Raw genomic sequence first — 21,717 nt, forward strand, 5'->3', positions numbered from 1 at the left:
AATTTTTTAAAATAATATTTTTTAATTTTTCAATTTTTTTATTTTTATATATTAAATAATATATATAAAAATGTATGTTTATATTGATATATATAAATATATGTATGTACACATTTTTTTTTTTTTGAAAAAGAAAGTGAGAAGGGGTATACAATTTTATAAATATAAAATATTTTAGTTGTCCCAATGATCCAGTGGGAAGGTATGTAAGTTTTCTTTGAAGTGACACAGGTTCGATTCCGCGTCCTTGAGTTTCTGAGATAAAAAGTTGCAGGCCAAGATACTGAAGATTCGTTCGGAATGGGCAACACCATTTTTTTTATTTTTTCAATATATATATATATATATGTATATTTATAGCCTTTATTATATTTAATATTATTATAATGCAATAAATAAGCATATATATATTTTTTAATGTAAATATTAAAGAAATATATAAAAATAATATAAGCAATAATTCATTTTTTTTAATATTGTAAAAAAAAAAAAAAAAAAAAAAAAAATTTTATATTTTATAATTACCCTGCTTTGTAATATGAATATACAAAACATGTTAATATTCTTTTTATGAATAATATTAAATATTTTAATGTATTTTTTTTTTTTTTTTTTTTTTTTTTTGTGAAAATATTTATGTTAAAATACAGGTATATTTTATATATGTGTAAATTACAAATTTTTATAAAATTTTTTGAAGTTTATATACATGTCCGAATATTTCGCATTTGTATTATTACATAAAGAATACCAAGATTAATTTATAGAAAAAAGGAAAAAGAAAAATTATACATACATATATATATATATATATATATATATATATATGTGTACATATTTTTTTGAAGTGTATTCTCTTTCTATATTATATATATATATATATATATATATATATATATATATATTTTTCATGTATAATTTCAAAAAGGATATATACTTTTATTTTACATGAATCTTTTGTTATACACATCACGATATTGGCATTCATTTGATTCAGTTTGTTGAAAAACGTATAGACATAATATATGTACATGAGAAGTTAAAATATATTTTAAGTTGTATCTAAGAGTTTGAAAAAGATGAATTTGATTAATATTATATATCTTTATAAATAATTAATTTTTTTTTTTCTTTTTTTTGAACTTTTATATATGTATTCCTTTAAAATAAAAAAAAAAAAATAAAAAAAAAATATATAAAAGTAGAAATAAAAATGAAAATAACAAAATTTGATAATTATATATTTTATTATGTACATGAACATTCATATACAACATATTGAAATACTTGTAAATTTTTTTTTTCATTTTTATAAATTATTCTTTGTGTATATTTTGTTATATATTTTGTTATACATTTTGTTATATATTTTTATTTTATTTATTTTTTTTTTATAAAAATATTGAAGTATTTCGTAATAATTTTTTGTATTAATATTTGATTTATGAAGTTGAAAATATAATAGTTTATACTGTTTTCATTTTTTTTTTTTTTTTTATATATATGAGAGAGAAAAAAATGTTTTTGGTATAAAAAAATGGGAAAGACTTATCTATTTTTATAAATATTTAAAATTCATAAATGAAAAATTATAAAATTAAAAAGATACTTACAAAAATAATGTTCGTTATTTAAGGAAGGATAAGTTTGTCTATATAAATGTACTATTTTAAGAAGTATGTATATTATATACATTTCTTATAATATATATATAAATAAAAATAAAATAAATACATACATACATATATATATATATATATATATATATATAATATAATATTTTTTTAATTATGTTACTAATTTTATGTAAGAAAATATGAGTACCATTTTAAAAATGTATACTCCTTTTTTTTGGCGGGAAAATGAGGAAAATTGTCAACTGGAAAAGAATGTGATAAAAATGGAAAGAACTTAATTTAATAAAATATAAATACTTTTGGAAAAATATACGGTTAAATATATTGTATGGAATAAATGAAGAGAATATTTATTACATCATGAATCATATACCAATATACTGTAGTATTAAGACAGTGTTTTATATATTTCAACTGTATAAATAATATATATATATATATATATATATATATATATATATTTATTTATTCATTTATTCATTTACGTATTTTGATTTATATTACATATTTATTTTTATAATGAATTAAATTTTCACTTAATATATATTTTGATTTAATAACTTTTTTATGTTTTATAAAAAATAATATATTTTTTTTTTATATATATTGAAAAAAAGTATGCGTTAAAATTAATATCATTATAACATATGCGAATTATATTATTTTAAGAAAATGAGGAACAAAATATAATTAACATTATAAAAATATATATGAAATAAAAAAAAAAAAGAATAACCTGAAAGAAATTACAATCTTATAAAAACATAATACAACCTAGGAATACATAACTATAAACCCAAAAACAGTATGTTTATTTTATTTTTTTTTTAATGTCTAGAAAAAAATTTTAAAGGTTTTCAACAAATAAAATATAAATTTTTTTTTATTTGGTAAAAATAAATTTACAACATTTAAATAAAAAGACGTTGGTACTGAAGTGTTCTTGTAGTAAGTAATAATAATAATAATAATATATATATATATATATATATATATATATGTGTATGTGTAAAGAATGAAAATATTTTATTTTATTTATTTGTTTTTATATATTGTTTATATGATATTTTGAAAATTATATATAAGAATTATGTTATTTTTTTCAATATTTTGTGTTAAGGGATATTTTAATTTTTGAAGAGGAGTCTCTTATAAAAGATTTTTTTTTTTTTTTTTTTTAAGTGATATATAAAAAATAAATGAAGAATACGGGTAGTAATTTTATTTTGAAGTTTTTTCTTTTTAAATGTATTTTTGTAGTTATTATAGGAATATTGTGTATGGGAATATTAGTAAGTGCACAAATAAATATATATATATATATATATATTATCCCTTTTGTGTTTAAATTTTACGGTTATTTTTTATTTTAACAATTTTTTTTTTTTTTTTTTTTTTTTTTTTTTTTTTCTAGTATTTACCAAATGATAGAAATAATAAAGTATCATCGATTAAATCATCTGAAAAATATCAAAGGAAACTTTATGACTTACAAAGGATTGTTAAAGGTAGAAAAAAGGATTCAAAATTAAAAAATAAATCGGAAGGTACAAATGAACAACAAAATAATAAAAATAATGGTAACATTGTAAAGAATGAAGAGTTATTAAGTAGATCAAATAAGAAGTGTTTAAAAGTAGATTTAAATAGGGAAAAGTTCTTAAAATATTTTAGTTCTGATAAAGAAAATATTAAAGATAAAGATATAAATTATAATGATCTTACAAATAATTTAAATAGGAAGGAATTATTAGCTGTGCTTGAAACTATAAATGAAAAAACACCAAGAAATGACCTTATAAATATATGGAGTCATGTGGTTGGAATTAATAGAGGAGAAATAGATGAACTGACAGATAAATTAATAGCCTACACAGAATATTATATAAATAAGCATAATAAGCATGATATAAACATCAATGAAATGAAAACATTTTTAAATATAAATTCAAAAGGTTGGAATGATTTTAAAATTGAATGTGTTAAAAAAATAGCGTGTGAAGATTCTGTTTTTAGTCAGCGTTTTTATAAGATTTTGAAAAAAGGAAAGAAAATAGAGGAAATCAAAAAATTAATTAAATCATATATAGAATATGCTGATGCTATAAAGAAAAAAGAATATGAAAATTATATAGAGAGGTTTCATGAATCGTTTGAAAAATATGTTAATTCTTCAAGAAAAAAAAAAAATTATAAAAAATAGATCTTTCACATATATATATAAAGGATATTATGGTATTATAAATAATGAGAAACATTAAATTTAATCATAAAACAAATAATATATTAATAATATATATATATATATTTATTTTATTATAGGTTATTCTTGTTAAATCAGGTAAAAATATCTCTGTATGAATTATATATTATCCTATGTATGTGTGATTTATTGTTTTAGTTTACATTCATCACAATGTTTTTGTTTTTGCAACTATATCCTTATTGTTTTAAGTTACATATTGATATGGAATTATATACATATATATATATATATATATATGTATAACCCATATTAGTTTCGTTTAAATAATATAAAATTAGTTTTTTAATAAAATAAATAGAAGAAGCATATTATCAATTAAAAAGTTAGATTTTAAAATATGAAAAGAAAAATTATAACCATTTAAACTATTTTATCAATTTAAGTTATTATTTATATATATTTTTCTAATGACAAAAAAAAAAAAAAAAAAAAATATATATGTATGCTTAGGATATATGTACATCTTATTAGTAAAAAATGTATTATTATACACATGATTATATTCAAAAATATATCGTAATCGATAATTGAAGAAAAACAATATTCATTTGTGCATAAAAATGAAATACATGATTATTATTTATTATTAATATTTTTTTCCATTAAATTAAATGATAAAATATATATAATAAAATATTTTCAATTGCCTGATTATTAATTCATGGATTTGTTTTTATAAAATATAATATTTTTGATGATTTGTTTTTCGATTTTATAATGTGAAATATATTTAATTAATAATAAAAAAAAAAATAAAAGGATAAAATATGAAAAATATAATGTTTTACATTTAGTGTGTATTATCGATTTAATCGTTGAAAATATTTCGTTTTGATATAACTTATGTTCCACATTTTAATAAATGTATATTAATATATATATATATATATATATTTTTAAAAGTATAACATTTATACTATATATTATTTCATAATATTGTTTCTTTGTATTTTTGTCTATCAGGGTAATATTTATAATAAGGATATTCTTGAACAGTTTGAAAATAAATAAGGGAACTAAGCTGAGGGTGTTCAATGTATTTTTTTAATATGTCTTTTAATAGATCTGTATAAATGATATTTTCTGCTTGCATTTTTGTTTGTAATATATAAATATTTAACTTCTTTAAAATAATTTTTTACATGATTTTTAAGATCTAACGTATCTATTAACTGATGTGCATGTTATAACCTAGAAGTATTTAACATATAAAAGATATCTGTTTTATTATCTACATTATTTGATGAACCTTTGTTATGTGTTTGTTCATTATTCTAAGTTCGCTCTTTTGGATTAGTCTTTTGTGACTTTACTATGCTATTTTTGGGAATTGTTAATTGGGAATAATCCTTTTGTGTCTTTTTAGTATTTACAGTATGGGTAATAAAAGTATGTTCAGTGTTTTCATTTATTTTTTTTTATTTTTGTGACATTGTGATGGATGTGATGTGGAGGTATGAGCAAGTGATCGAAAAGGTCTTATTTTTTTTTCATTGAATATGCATTCTTGTTTTTGAATAACAATTTGTTGAATATCCTGTAAATAAATATAAATACATATTTCTAATATATTATAATTTTTTTGAATTATATATATATATATATAATATTTATTTAAATATATCGTATTATTATTTTATGCATGTACATTGAATTATATTTAAAGTATTAATTTGAATATAATTTTATATGTTTACTATTAAAGGTATATTTATATATATATAGCTAAATATATTTATATGCAAATTTATTTTTTATAATTATTGATTTTTTAAATGCTATATATAAAATTAGAATTTTATAATATGTTTTATTCATATGTTTTTAATAGATAATATTATAATTTTGAAGGTCATTATGTAAAGATTAAAAAAAAAAAAAAAAAACAATAATAATAATTGCGCTACCATTATTTATTTATTATTATTATTATTATTTTTTATGTACTAACGACAAAAATATTTTGAACCATATATATCTATATATCAACACATTATAAGAATAATGAATTAACCTAATCTTACAATAATCATAATTATGAAATAGTAATAATATAATATATAATAATTATAATTGTATTAGAATAACCATATTTATATTATAGCTATTTTTTTTGAATATTATAATATATAAAATTAATATAATAGAAAATTTTAAAAAGAATTATAAATATTAATAACTTGTAAAATATTAAATATATATATATATATATATATATATATATATATATATGATTATAAAGAATTTATTATTAATATTATAGAATAGTAAAAATTACTATGAGTTTATTTTTAAAATATACATCTTTAAGAAAAATATTATTATAATGTAATCATACTATTAATTTCTTATGTATTGTAAAAATATTATATGATATTTCGTATTATAAAATTATTATAGATATATGTAATATTTACAAGATAAAAAAAAATAAATATAATATAATTATAGTAATTATATGTATACACAGTAATATAAAATACAATATGTCAGTATATGGTATCTTTGGAAAATCATTTAAATTGTATTCTTGTAATAATAGTATATTTTAAATTTATTCAAAAATTTTATATTATAATTAGCTAATATATAATTGCTTTTAATATCTTATTATATATATATGTTTATATATTATTATTTATAAATTATTATAATATAATTATGTAAAATAAAATAATAGATACAATAGAGAGCATTTTCTAACATAGAATAAGGCTTAGAAACAAATACGAAATAAAATAAAAGAAAAACATAAATATTAAAATACATATAAAAAGTATTTTATTATATTATTTTTAAGGCAATAAAATATATTATTAAATAAAACAAATCTTCTTGTTAGTTCCACAATAGTAATTATATTAGAATATATTTTAGTATATTTATTCGATAAAAATTATGAGAGCTATTATGATATATATATGTGGTTTACACCCATAACAACTATTGTTCTACACATTGGTATGTTATTTAGAACAAATAACAAGTTCTTTGTACCTACCGTTTTACTTGTTATGTAGATTTATAAAAATAAAATTTAATTGTAATTTATGATTTGAAATAATATAAGATTTTATTAAAATTAAAATACAAAATTATAAAAATATGGAAATATTTCATTATGTTATTTTTTTTTAATTCAATTAATTATTTTTTTATTTTATTATTTTTTTTTTTTTTTGTGTTCTAAATAAAAAGGCAAAAATGGTTCCAGTAAAAAAATATATTTTGGTATAATGGAAAATTAATTATTTATTATATTATATAAATTATAATAATATATTAGGTTAAACATATTTAATTTATTTATAAAATAAAATAAAATATTTTGTGTGATTTTTTTAGTTATAATTTTTATCATTAAATAATATACGTATCACAATTAAAAAAAATGAAAGACCATTATATTAATATATTATTGTTTGCTCTTCCATTAAATATATTGGTAATTCCATGTTACATATGTATTAAATATTTATTAATGTTATAAAATATATATATATTTATTACGATACCATTTATATAATTGTTGTATCTATATATCCATATATAATATATATATAGTCAAAATATACATATTTATAAACCAAAAAATTATACATATTTATTACAAATATATAAAATAATAAACTACAACTAAACATTACATATTTATATATGTCACCATTTCTTTATAGGTATATAATCAAAGGAACTATTACATTACACCACGTCATACAGAAACCAACAGATCTTTATGTGAATGTGAATTATATTCACCTACGAACTATGATAGTGATCCCGAAATGAAAAGGGTAATGCAACAATTTGAGGATCGTACAACACAACGATTTCACGAATATGACGAAAAGATGCAAAGTAAACGAATACAATGTAAAGATCGATGTGACAAAGAAATTCAAAAAATTATTTTAAAAGATAAACTCGATAAGGAACTAACAGAAAAGTTTGCTACGCTACACACGGATATACAAAATGATGCTATTCCCACATGTGTTTGCGAAAAGTCGTTAGCAGATAAAGTGGAAAAAACATGTTTGAAATGTACCCAAAATTTGGGAGGGATTGTTGCACCCTCTTCAGGAGTATTAGGAGGAATTGGTGAATTTGAGCTAAGTGTTTGGAAACCTGCGGCATTGGCAGCTGCTAAGGAATTTGCCGAAAAAGCCGGTGCAGCTCAGGGTGCTATTGCAGGTAATGCCCATGGTATGAAAATAGTTATTTATTATCTAAAAGATTGGGGTATACAGCAATGTTGTCCTGAAATATTTAATCCCTTTGTTGCTAAAAACATTTATACTGAAGTCGCAAATATTTCTGGTGATATTATTGCCAAATATAGTGCGAAGTGTGCGGATACGGTCACTGGTGGTAATTCTATGTGCAAAGCATTTTGTCTTAAATTAGGCACAAATATTGCACATGGTGGAAGAACTCTTTCAGTAGATCATATTGTACAATTAAAGATAAAAGGACTTGTTGAACGAGCTGATCAAGCTGTCGCTCACGTTACCAAGACTACTAGTGAAACTGTTACTGCTGCAATAAAAGCTCGAGAGACCGCTTTGATAGAAGGTAGATTTGAAAGTTCCATTACTTCTATAAATGCTTCGATTATTGCAATTATAGTAATCGTTTTAATTTTGGTAATAATATATTTAATTTTACGTTATAGAAGAAAAAAAAAAATGAAGAAAAAACTGCAATATTTGAAATTATTAAAAGAATAGATATGATTATGTGATGGTGTTTTTGATAGATATTTTTGTGTATGTATTACATTTAGTTTAAAATAAAATGTTTATTATTATTATTATTTTTAATAATTATATTTTTTTTATATTTATTACTTTTTTATATATAATTTATTTTGTTACCATCCTATACATTTATTTGTTCCAGTGATAGTTATTCATCTATTATTATAATTTTTTCTTGAGACTTTTATTGTTTAATAAATAATGTCTTTGTTAATTTATTTTAAATACCTCTTATAAAAATATATAATTACATCTATTTTTTTAAGAATACAATATAATATATATATATTAAATTCGTTATATCGATTGTTTTATAAAGGTATACATATAATAAAACATAAATAAAATATATTAGATTATAATATATAATTATTTGTTAGTATTCAACAATTTCAAAATTCAATTTTAATATTATACATTTATCTATTAATTTATGAAATGGATCCATTGGTTATTTATTGAAAATATCGTTAAAAAATGTTTTTACCTAAATTAATGAAAAATATATTCGTATTACAAAGGTTATGTTATTACAACCATATTTTAATGTTTTCTATTTTCAGTTTTCTTTTTCAGGCTGCGTTTTTTCCTTTTTGTGTTTTTGCTCCTTTATAAATTAATACTATCATTATAATTATAGGAATTACATTCATTTTTAACAATATTATGTATTTTTCCTTTTTGGTTAATAATTCTATATTAAATAAAAATGTATTATTCCTTTTTTGTTTGTAATATGTATAACATAATGTTACTTTTCTTTTTAATATATATGCTAATATAATTATTAAAATATATAATAATCAATTATTTTCTTAAAACATGTAATAATACAAATTAATGTACAATAAATTAAAAACATACTAAAACTATTATTTAAATATAACTATATATATATGTTGGCATATATTATGAAAATATTATAATCTCTAAATTGTTAATAGAATATATTTGTATAATATAAATACTAATGAAAAAAATACAATGTAGTAACTAATAATATATATAATTTTTCATTTTCTTTCTTTTTTTTTTTTTTTTTTAATAATAATAAATTTATATATATTTTTTTGTCATAATTATATGATTTAATATATTAAAAAACTTCCAAACATTATTATATAAAATCATAATAATAATATTAATGTTAGTAATAACCTAGATGAATTAGAGAGAAACGCATGACTTACAATAAATTTTAGTACAAAAAAAAAAAATTAAAAGAATAACAAAATTGAATTATTTTTTACTATTAATTAAAAGTTTTTTTCATATCATATATTATGATACACAATGTTTATTTTAAATTGTTTTATATAATTGAAATGATACCAAGTTTATGTTGGAATATGTATTTAATATATATATCCTAATATGTTCTTATATACATATTGTACACCTTTAAAAATTGTTTCTCTACACATTCACATATAATTTACAACACAAAAAAAAACAAGTTTGTATGTATAGTATTGTTATATAAATGTTTAAGAACAAAAAAAAAAAAAAAAAATTAGTATTTTAATTTATCGTATTATATAATATTAGATTTTATTAAAAATTAAAATTCAAAAATATTAAAAATATAAAAGGTTTTATTATATTATTTTTTTAAAAATGTAACTATTTTATTTCTTTTTTCTTCCTATTTATTATTTTTTATTTTTTTTATTTTTTTGATTTGAATAAAAGGAAAAAATATGGTTGCAGTAAAAAAATATATTTTTATATAATGGGAAAATAATTGTGTATTATAACACAAGCCTATAATAATATATTAGATTAATCACATGTAATACTTATATCAGAATAAAATATATTATTATATATGAATTTCTTTAGTTATAATTTTAATCATAAAATAATATAAGGATCACATTAAATATGAAACTGCACTACACTAAAATATTATTATTTTTCTTTCCATTATATATATTGGTAACATCATATCATATACGAATCAAATATTTATAAATATAAATATATATAGTATTTAATAATTTATTTAAATATATCATATATAAATTTATAACAAATATATGTAAAATAATATACTCCAACTAATTATAACATACATATATATGATATATTTTTTATAGGTGTATAGTAAAAACAAACCATCCATCACACCACATCATACACAAACCAATAGATCATTATGTGAATGTGACACACAATCGACAAATTATAATAATGATGAGGATATCAAATCAGTGAAGGAAATTTTCGATCGACAAACGTCACAACGTTTTGAAGAATACGAAGAACGTATGCAAGAAAAACGCCAAAAACGTAAAGAACAACGTGACAAAAATATACAAGAAATTATTGAAAAAGATAGAATGGATAAATTATTAGCAGAAAAAGTAGAAAAAGGTTGTCTTAGGTGTGGGTGTGGATTAGGAGGTGTTGCAGCAGGTGTTGGAATATTTGGTACAGTTGCTGTAAAAGAGTTGACAAAAGCTTCTACGGTTGCCGCTATTGCAGCAGCTCAGGAAGCAGCTGCTGCTAAGGGTGCTGTTGCAGGTGCTGAGGCAGGTATTAAGACGGTTATTTCAGGATTACAAAAATTGGATATATCAACTCTAAATGGTCAGACACTCGTATCCTATTTTGATACAACAGATTATACTAATTTCAAAACCATTGCTCACGCTATAAATACTCAATATGACCCATCGCCATGTGTATTAGGTAGATCTGGCGCTTCTGAGTCTTTTTGCTCTTGGGTGAGGGCAAATTTTTTTGCTCCACAGGAAATTTCAGGGAAGGTTTCTTCAACGTACGAATCTATAGAAATAGGTGTAACATCTATCGTCTCAGATGCCAAAAAAGCTGCTGCAGCAGCTGTAAAAAAGGCTACTGATGAAGTTATAAAAAATAGCACTGCTGCAGCAGAATCTACATATGCTGGTTGCCAGACTGCTATTATTGCTTCTGTTGTTGCAATAATAATTATAGCTTTAGTTATGATAATTATATATTTAGTTTTACGTTATCGTAGAAAAAAAAAAATGAATAAAAAAGCCCAATACACAGAATTATTAAATCAATAAATATATTGTTTCCTGATATTAAATTCAATTTAATGTTTTGTGAATTTTAAATTTATAATACATGAATAATTATGATAATTAAATTTTTATAACTCTATATAAATTTTTTTTTTTTTTGTTTATACTTATGTGGTTATTAAATTATTTAATTTATATTTATTTATTTTTTTTTAGTGAAATGAGTGTAAATTATATATTTTTTTTTTTGTTTAGTAAAGATTTTATATAAATATATATTGTTTTTATATATATACACATTTATTTATTTATTATACACTATTTAAGAATACCTTGCAATATATATATTTTAAATTTCTCATATAAAATAATATGTAATGGAATATATTATATAATTAATCTTATATTATTTTTAATCTAATTATATTAATATAATATAAACTAATATAAATAAATCTAATATAAATAGATACAATTTTTATTAATAAAATTCATTTTTATCTTTTTTACGATATTATTTTTATAATATATATATAATATATATTTATTATTATTTAAAATTAAAATGTCATGTGTAAAAAAAAAAAGTGTTATGTTAATTATTTTTTATCTTATTTTATTTTTAATATTTTTCCCTGTTAATAAAACAAAATATGTGTCATCTTATTACAGGGCACATATTAAAAAAATGTAATATATATATATATACAGTAACAAAAAAAAATGTTTTGAACACGATATATCGATATATCAACACATTATAACATAAGAATAATTAATCAAACTAATTTTACAATAAGTATTATTATAAAATAGTAACACTATAATATATAATAATTATAATTGTATTAGAATAATAATATTTATATGATATCCGTTTATTCCCATATTCTATCATATATAATTAATATAATAGGAAATTTAAAACAATATATAAATATTAATAACTTGTAAAATTTTAAGAATAAATATATATATTATTTTATTTTATTTTTTTCTATTTATATATTATTATATAGAAATTATCATTATTATAATTTTGCTTATAGAGTAGTAAAAATTACTATAAGATTATTTTTAAAATGTACATCTTTAAGAAAACTATTATTTTTATATAATAATCATATAATTAATTTCTTAGGTATTGTACAAATATTATATGATATTTGGTATTATATAAATATAATATATATATGTAATGTTTTACAACATTAAAAAAATAAATATATTAAAATTATATAATTTATATTCATACACAACAATATAAAATACGGTATGTTAGTATATGCTATTATTTGAAAACCTTTTAAATTGTATTGTTGTAATTATATTATATTTCTAAATTATTCAAAATTTATAATTTATTATTTTTTAATAAATAATTCATTTAAATATACTATTAAATATATTTATATATATTAATATATTATTATTTATAAATTATTATAATATAATTAACATAAAAAATAGTAGATACAATAGAGAGTTATTTTTATTGGTAAATACGTATTAGGAAGAAAAATTAAATAAACTAAAAAGATAAAATATAAATAATAAAATACGCTTGAAAATTATTTTATTATATTAGTTTTAGGATTAATATTATATTTTATAAATTACAAGAAAATTTGTTGTTAGTTGCAAAATATTAATTATATTAGAATATATTTTAGGATATTTGTTTGATTAAAATCATGAGAGATATTATGACATATATGCGGTTTGTACCTATAAGAATTATTGTTCTACACATTTATATGTGTATTTGCAGGAAAATATTGTGTTATTTATTAAAAGTATATAATATATATATATATATATATATATATATATATATATATATATATATATATATTTAATATTTGTTCAAATTTACATCAATATTAATTTATCAGTATGCTTATATATATATATATATGAGAGAATTATTTTAAGAAAAATTGCAAAAAAAAAAAAATAAAAAATAAAAAAAATAAATAATGTAAAATAAAAAGTTTTTTTTATTTATTTTATATGATATTTATATTTTTTTTTAAATATTAGATGAACATTGTCATAAAATAATTTATATGTATGACGAAAATATTATGTTATTATATCATGAAAATATAATAAAATTTCCGCTTATCCACGTATTATATAAATTATGCATTAGAAAACAAAATAGATCATTTTTTATGAATTAGATTAATACAATTTGAAATATAACATATTATTTTTTTTTGAATTAAAAATGAATATGTATTATCTTAAAATGATATTGTTTACCTTTTTAATAAATACATTAGTATTACCACATTATGTATGTAAAAAAAATACATTATTATTACAATGACATAAATATATAATAAAACAATGGTTACATTTTCAGTACATATTCATTAATGATCTTTTTTTTTTTTAGGAGAATTATCTAAATAACCATTATAATGTAAGTCTCATTCAAAGCAAGACCAAAAGAACAACGATAAAATCAAGACTTTTAGCACAAACCCAAATCCGTAATCCGCATTATCATAATGATCCAGAACTCAAAGAAATAATTGATAAAATGAACGAGGAAGCAATTAAAAAATACCAAAACACTCATCATCCATATAAACAATTAAAAGAAGTAGTAGAAAAAAACGTAACAAAACATGTAGGTGGTAATGATACAGAACCTATGTCAACGCTAGAAAAAGAATTATTGGAAACATATGAAGAAATGTTTGGTAACGAAAGAGACATTATGTTAAAATCGGGTATGTACCAAAATGATGATGACGGATCAGATGATTCATCAACATGTGAATGTACAGACACTAATAATTCAGAACTAGCTAAAACAAAAGGGAAAGATAAGTATTTAAAACATCTAAAACACAGATGTACCCATGGTATAGGTTATTGCTCAATAGGTAGTACATTCTTAACATTGATAGGTTTGGCATTGGCAAAAAAGGCTGCCTTTGATACCTTGAATGTTACTTTCCATGGAGTATCGTATAGTAAATGCGCATCCTCTATCTCTATATTTAATATGCTTGATGGTCCATCTATGTTTGCAGGCGGTACAGCATGTTCTGCTGATTTAACAGGAAATGCTGCTTTTGCTGCTATGGGCGCATTATATCCATGGGGTATTGCAGCTTTGGTTCTACTTATATTAGCTATTATACTTATAATCCTATATATATGGTTATATAGAAGAAGAAAAAATTCATGGAAACATGAATGCAAGAAACATTTATGTAGGTAACGTATTTTTAAATATATGAATTATGTAACTTGTGAATCGCATATATATTATATTTATAATAATGATTTTTTACATAAGTAATATTTTTAGAATTATTTGTTTTTAAAGAAAAAAAAAAATTTATATATTTATACATTAACAAAAGAATTAAAAGTCTTATATTATATTGTATTATAATATATATGTTGATTAATTTACATATTTTATTTTTATTATATGTCTAACCAAATGTATATATTTTTCTCTGTTAAAATAAAAACTATTATAATATATAATTCATTTTATAATTTTTATTTATTTATATATTTATATAAAATTTATTTTATGATATCCTATTATATTTTTATATTAAATAAATATTATACAAGGAACATACAAAAATTTATCTCCTAATTAAATAATTATTAATGATTATTTATGTATATATAATTGAAAAATATTAAATATATTTCTTTTATATATAAACTAAATACCTATCGTTCTTGAATGAACAAAAGTATTATATTATTTAATATATTAAATCTTATAATATTATGTTTATTATCTGTTATTTCTTATCTTTATGTAAGAAAAATATACAGATTCATTTCATAATACACACAACAAATATTTCAAAAGGACATATAAAAATATATGTTGTATCAAAAAATATAGTAAATGTTTGGAAATCAAATAAAAAGAATATGTTGAAGCATTTTTATATATTTCAATTAAATAATTTCTAATAAAATATTTGCGTAATATAACTATATTTAATAATTTAAATATCTAATAATTGTATATGTTATTTTAGTTATTTAATTGTTTTTTTTTATATAAAATATATTTTTACAATACATAAATATTTTTTTGAAATATGATTTTATGAGAGTTAAAAATAATAACTTCCCTGAAAATTTTATAATTTATAACACGCGCACACATATATATATAGTAATCCTTTTTGCTATATACAAAATTGAAACATTTGAATATGTAGAAAATAAATTGTAAAAATGTTTTATAAATAAATTAAAAAAAAAATACAGTTTTTTTAAAAAATATGAAACCCCCAAAATAAAAGTATATGTGTGAACAAAAAAAAAAAAAAAAAAAAAAATATACATGTATATACATATATATTGCACTTATATATACCTATATATACATATATACACAAACCAACTTGTATACATACCTATATATATAATAATACATATATATTCATATTTATATATAGGTAAAACCCAAAATAACGTTTGGACGTACTAATCTTTTTCTTGTCATTGATGTATCTGAAAACTCTTATGAGATATTTACCACTAAATCGCCAAATAGGTATGTCCCGCATGAAAGTGGCAGATATAAATGCAAAACATATATTTACATGGAAGGAGAAGAAACGGACGATTAAAGTTATATTCGTGAAATATCTTCCTCTGATATTACTTCTTCATCAGAAAGTGAGTATGAAGAGATAGATTTAAATGATATATATGTATCGGGTAGTCCAAAATATAAAATGTTTATCGAAGTAGTACTAGAACCATCGAAAAGGGATACATTTAATTTATGATGTGATAACATATCTACCAATAAAATTACAGATAATGAATGGAATCAATGGAAACAGGATTTTATTGAACAATATTTAACTCATATAGGATCTGCTGTACCATTATACATGAGTTACAAACTGATAATATGTATATGTATACCCAAACTAATATTTTACATGTTATTATGGATGAAAAACCTTTTATTACATCAATATAAGATAGATTTCTTGGTAGTGGTCATCAATAAGTTACTTATAATATTGATTGGAATATTCGAATAAACACTTATATATCTTTTAACATTACCCATGCTCCTAAGGATAATAGTTTATATTCTGGAATTTATTGAATTAATGATTCTCTAAGTCGTAACCGTAATATTGATATATATGATGAAATGCCCAAAAGAAAAGAAAAAGAATTATTTGGAACCAAACATACAAAAAATATAACGTTTAATCGTGTCGCTACACAAACATATAGTGATCCTATAAATAGTTAGTTAGATTTGTTACATAAATGGTTAGATAGACATAGAGATATGTGCGAGAAGTGGAATAACAAGGAAGAATTATTAGATAAATTAAATGAACAATGGAATAAAGATAATGATGGTGGTGATATATCAAGTGATAGTAACAAAAGGTTGAATACGGATGTTTCTATACAAATAGATATAGATGAAACTAAAGGAAAGAAGGAATTAAGTAATATGGATACAAACGTGGATACACCTACTATGGATAGTATATTGGATGATTTGGAAACATATAATGAACCTTTTTATGATATATATGAGGATGATGTGTATTATGATGTAAATGATGATGAAAACGCTTCTGTGGATGATATACCTATGGATCATAATAAAGTAGATGTAGATGTACCTAAGAAAGTACATATTGAAATGAAAATCCTTAATAATACATCTAATGGATCGTTGGAACAACAATTTCCTATATCGGATGTATGGAATATATAAAAAAAAAAAATATATTATTTTACTTGTTTATTTTATTTTTTTTTTTTTTTGTTATATTTTATTTGTATATTCATTTGTATAATATAAATATATATATTCATAGTATATATATATTTTTATTTTGATATATTTGTATAATAATATTTGTATATATATATATATAATTTGTTTTTTTGGCTTTTATATAATATTTGTAAATATATATATATATATATATATATATATAATTTGTTTTTTTGTTTTTGTATAATATTTCTAAATATATTCGATTCATAATTTTTTGAGTAATATTTTTATTTTTTTTTCATTTTATTTTTGATTTTTTTTTTAAATGTCATTGTTCATAATTTTAATATATAATTTTTATTTTGTTTGTATAATATATATAAATTTGTTTTATTTTGTTTCTATTTGACACATGTGATTATTTGTATATATAAATTTGTTTTATTTGTATAATATATATATATGTTTTATTTTGTGTTTATTTGACACATTTGATTATTTGTATATATATTTTGTTCGAATTTATTTTAATTATTTGTTTTTGGATATTTGTATATATAAATTTGTTTCATTTGTATTATATATATATGATTAAAAAAAAAAAATAAAATAAAAACATAGAAACATATACCATACCATATAAATTATATTCATAGTAGTATATTATATGGTTCCATATTAAAATAAACTAATATAATACACTAAAATATTTCTTATTATATATATATATATATTTAATATAGTAACAACAAAAATGTTTTCAACACCATATACGGATATATCAACACATTATAATATAATAATAATGAATTAATCTAATCTTACAATAAGTATTATTATAAAATAGTAACAATATAATATATCATATATAATAATTGTATTGGAATAACAATATTTATATGATATCCTTTTTTTTTTTTTTTTTTTTTTTTGTATTCATACGTACTATCATCATCAATATAGGAAATAAATTCTTTTTAAGAAATATGAAGAATTTTTTTTTAACGCTTCTAATTACGTATAAAATAAAAATAAATGATTCCTTGTTTTTCCATAGTATATATAATGTCGCGTTATTTGTTTATTGTATAATAATATATTTATTAAAATATGTAGTAATTAATTATTTTGTTACAACATGTAATAATAAAATTAATGTATCATAAGTTGTAAAATACCATAACTTCTATTTTAAGAAATATATATATAATAATACACGTTATGATTATAATATATTTGAATAACATAAAACAATAGAATGTATTATGTAATAGTATGTATAATTTCTTATTTTGTTATTTGTTTTTTTTTTAATAATAATAAATATTTATATTTTTTGCGATAATTATATAATTTACTACTTTAATGATAAATTAACGTTTTAATTTATTTGTAATATTTTTATAAAAAAAAAAAAATAATATTAATCTTAGTAACAACATAGATAAATTAGAGGGAATTTTATAACATACAATAAATTTTAGAACAAAACAAATAACATAATATATGAAAATTTATTTATTAATATATATGTATATATTATTATTTGAAGAAGATTTTATATCATTTATTATGTTATACAATATTTGTTGTTAAATTGTTTTTATAACAACAATGTTACGAAATTATATGTTTTAATAACTATTTCATAAGTATTTCATATATATGTTCTAAAATAGTATTATATATATAATTCATAGAGAATTCCCAAAACTATAGTTTTACACATTTGTAAATAATTTATAACACAAGAATACGTTGTATTATTACTATATCATAAAGTGTTATGAAAATTATGAGAAAAAAAAAAAATTACCATTATAATTTATTGTGTAATATAAAATAAAATTTTATTAAAAATTAAAAAAAATTATAAAAAATGCAGAATGTTTTGATAAATTATTTTAATATTAATTTTTTTACGTTTTTGTTTTTTTTTTTTTAGTGTTTTAAATAAAATGGCAAATGTGGTTCCACTATATAAAAAAAATATATATTGGTATAATGGAAAAATAATTGTTAATTATATTAAATAAATTATAATCATATTTTATGTTAAACATTTTTATTTAATTTATTTATAATATAAAATAAAGTATTTTGTGTGATTTGTTTAGTTATAATTTTTATCATTAAATAATATACGTATCACAATTAAAAAAAATGAAAGTCCATTATATTAATATATTATTGTTTGCTCTTCCATTAAATATATTGGTAATTCCATGTCACATATATATTAAAGAGGATTAATATAATCATATTGTAATATAATATATATATTTATATATAAATATATTACGATATCGTATATATAATTTTTATATATATATAGTCCAAATATACATATATATATAAACATAAAAACATACATATTTATAACATATATATATAAAATAAAAAAGAACTAATTATAATATACATATATATGTGACCATTTTGTATAGATATATAATCAAAGGAACCATAAAAGCACCACACATCATACATTAAAAATACCAATCACTAGATTATTATGCGAGTGCGACATATATACATCCATTTATGATAATGACCCACAAATGAAAGAAGTTATGGATAATTTCAATCGTCAAACACAACAGAGATTTCATGAATATGACGAAAGGATGCAAGGTAAGCGCCAAAAATGTAAAGATAAATGCGATAAAGAAATCCAAAAAATTATTTTAAAAGATAAATTAGAAAAAGAATTAATGGACAAATTTGCCACACTACACACAGATATGCAAAGTGACTCTATTCCAACATGTGTTTGCGAAAAATCAGTCGCAGATAAAGTGGAAAAAAATTATATGAAATGTACACAAAATTTGGGAGGGATTGTTGCACCCTCTTCAGGAGTATTAGCAGGAATTGCTGAACTTGGACTAAGTGCGTGGAAAACTACGGCACTTAAGACTGCTATTGCAGCTGCCGAACAAGCAGGTGCTGCTAAGGGTTTGGCTGCAGGTGCTGCTAAGGGTGCGACTAGACTTATTGAATTAATACAATCAACATTTAAGATACAAAATATAGCTGGTAAGTCATTGGGGACATTTATTGATGCAACAAATTATAATAATGGCCCATTCATTTATCAAGCTATTTATACAAAATTTGAAATGTCGTTGTGTCTACCTGTTTTTCCTGGGGTTGATCCTGTCCCTGGCGCTGTCCGTGATCCGACTTTTTGCAATTTGTTTGAGAAATTTGTACCTACAAATGGTTCTTCAAATAGAGATTCAATAATAAATGCTATAGAAACATATGTACAACCTTTCGTCTCAGATGCCAAATTTACTGCTGCAGCAACTGCAGAAACGGCTACTGAAGAAGCTACTGCTGTCCTCATAACGAAAAAGACCGGTGAGGTAACTACTACATATGCTAGTTATCAGACTGCTATTATTGCTTCCATCGTTGCAATACTGGTAATCGTTTTGGTTATGATAATTATTTATTTGATTTTACGTTATCGACGAAAAAAAAAAATGAAGAAAAAACTCCAATACATAAAACTATTAGAAGAATAGATATGTGACGTTTGGTATTTTTGATGTTGGTAGGACGTTTGGTACACGTAGTGTTTTCGTTTGAATGTACCATTTTTTTTTTTTCATTATTAATAACTATATATTTTTATATGTATTGCGCTTTTATATATAATTTATTTTTCTATAATTTTATTTATTTATTTATTTATTTATTTATTTTTTTTTTTAAAACTCTTTTAATTAATAAACAATGTAATTTTTAATTTATATAAAATACTTATACGTATTATAATATATTATTTTTTTAAAACATAATGTAACGTATATTTTTTAAATACCTCATATGTTTTTCAAAGGAATATATATCAAAAAAAACAATAAAACTTATTATTATTATAATTATGATTATTATGATTATGATTATTATGATTACTATTATTATAAATATTTTAAGAAACATATTATTCAAAATATTATATCTATATTTATATAATTTAAATTAAAACCAATAAGTATATTATTTCAATTCAGAATTATCTTCCTTAAGAAACCTATCATATTATATATTATGTTATTTATATTTATTTCATAATATATTTTATTATTTTTTTTAATTATTTTTTATTAGAAATACTACTAATACAATGAATTCAAAAAATAGTCAACATATAACAAAATATAATAATTACACGTAATATAACAAATAGATACAATACATAAAAAACCAATAAAAACACAAAAAACAAATCAAATAAATAAAAATAAAACACAATAAAAAA

General features: G+C 19.2%; 5 protein-coding genes, 1 non-coding gene and 2 pseudogenes across 6 annotated transcripts, besides 2 other annotated features; 7 read left to right on the top strand and 1 right to left on the bottom strand.

The window, feature by feature from the left end:
* Positions 1-167: 167 nt before the first annotated feature.
* Positions 168-313, top strand: PF3D7_0115050. The gene has a single exon (XR_002966596.1). It is a non-coding gene; the product is annotated as an H/ACA snoRNA (small nucleolar RNA).
* A 2,523-nt stretch (positions 314-2,836) lies between these two features.
* Positions 2,837-3,840, top strand: PF3D7_0115100 (Plasmodium exported protein (PHISTa), unknown function; the record flags this gene model as incomplete). Its single annotated transcript, XM_001351038.1, has 2 exons — positions 2,837-2,929; positions 3,052-3,840. 2 exons carry the CDS (start codon positions 2,837-2,839, stop codon positions 3,838-3,840), a joined length of 882 nt encoding a protein of 293 aa, XP_001351074.1.
* A 991-nt stretch (positions 3,841-4,831) lies between these two features.
* Positions 4,832-5,440, bottom strand: PF3D7_0115150 (annotated as a pseudogene).
* Positions 4,832-5,440: a sequence feature (Plasmodium exported protein, unknown function, pseudogene).
* A 1,854-nt stretch (positions 5,441-7,294) lies between these two features.
* Positions 7,295-8,633, top strand: PF3D7_0115200 (rifin; the record flags this gene model as incomplete). Its single annotated transcript, XM_001351039.1, has 2 exons — positions 7,295-7,348; positions 7,581-8,633. 2 exons carry the CDS (start codon positions 7,295-7,297, stop codon positions 8,631-8,633), a joined length of 1,107 nt encoding a protein of 368 aa, XP_001351075.1.
* Positions 8,634-10,547: 1,914 nt separating this feature from the next.
* PF3D7_0115300 (rifin) lies at positions 10,548-11,719 on the top strand (the record flags this gene model as incomplete). The annotated part of the gene is made up of 2 exons (XM_001351040.1): positions 10,548-10,601; positions 10,763-11,719. The coding sequence occupies 2 exons, from the start codon at positions 10,548-10,550 to the stop codon at positions 11,717-11,719; spliced, it is 1,011 nt and encodes a 336-aa protein (XP_001351076.1).
* A 2,191-nt stretch (positions 11,720-13,910) lies between these two features.
* Positions 13,911-14,918, top strand: PF3D7_0115400 (stevor; the record flags this gene model as incomplete). Its single annotated transcript, XM_001351041.1, has 2 exons — positions 13,911-13,979; positions 14,082-14,918. The coding sequence occupies 2 exons, from the start codon at positions 13,911-13,913 to the stop codon at positions 14,916-14,918; spliced, it is 906 nt and encodes a 301-aa protein (XP_001351077.1).
* Positions 14,919-16,137: 1,219 nt separating this feature from the next.
* Positions 16,138-17,438, top strand: PF3D7_0115500 (annotated as a pseudogene).
* Positions 16,138-17,438: a sequence feature (erythrocyte membrane protein 1 (PfEMP1), pseudogene).
* A 2,169-nt stretch (positions 17,439-19,607) lies between these two features.
* On the top strand, positions 19,608-20,977 carry PF3D7_0115600 (rifin; the record flags this gene model as incomplete). Its single annotated transcript, XM_001351042.1, has 2 exons — positions 19,608-19,661; positions 19,892-20,977. The coding sequence occupies 2 exons, from the start codon at positions 19,608-19,610 to the stop codon at positions 20,975-20,977; spliced, it is 1,140 nt and encodes a 379-aa protein (XP_001351078.1).
* Positions 20,978-21,717: the final 740 nt, after the last annotated feature.

The sequence above is a fragment of the Plasmodium falciparum genome (assembly GCF_000002765.6).
Source record: "Plasmodium falciparum 3D7 genome assembly, chromosome: 1".
Classification (NCBI taxonomy): domain Eukaryota; phylum Apicomplexa; class Aconoidasida; order Haemosporida; family Plasmodiidae; genus Plasmodium; species Plasmodium falciparum.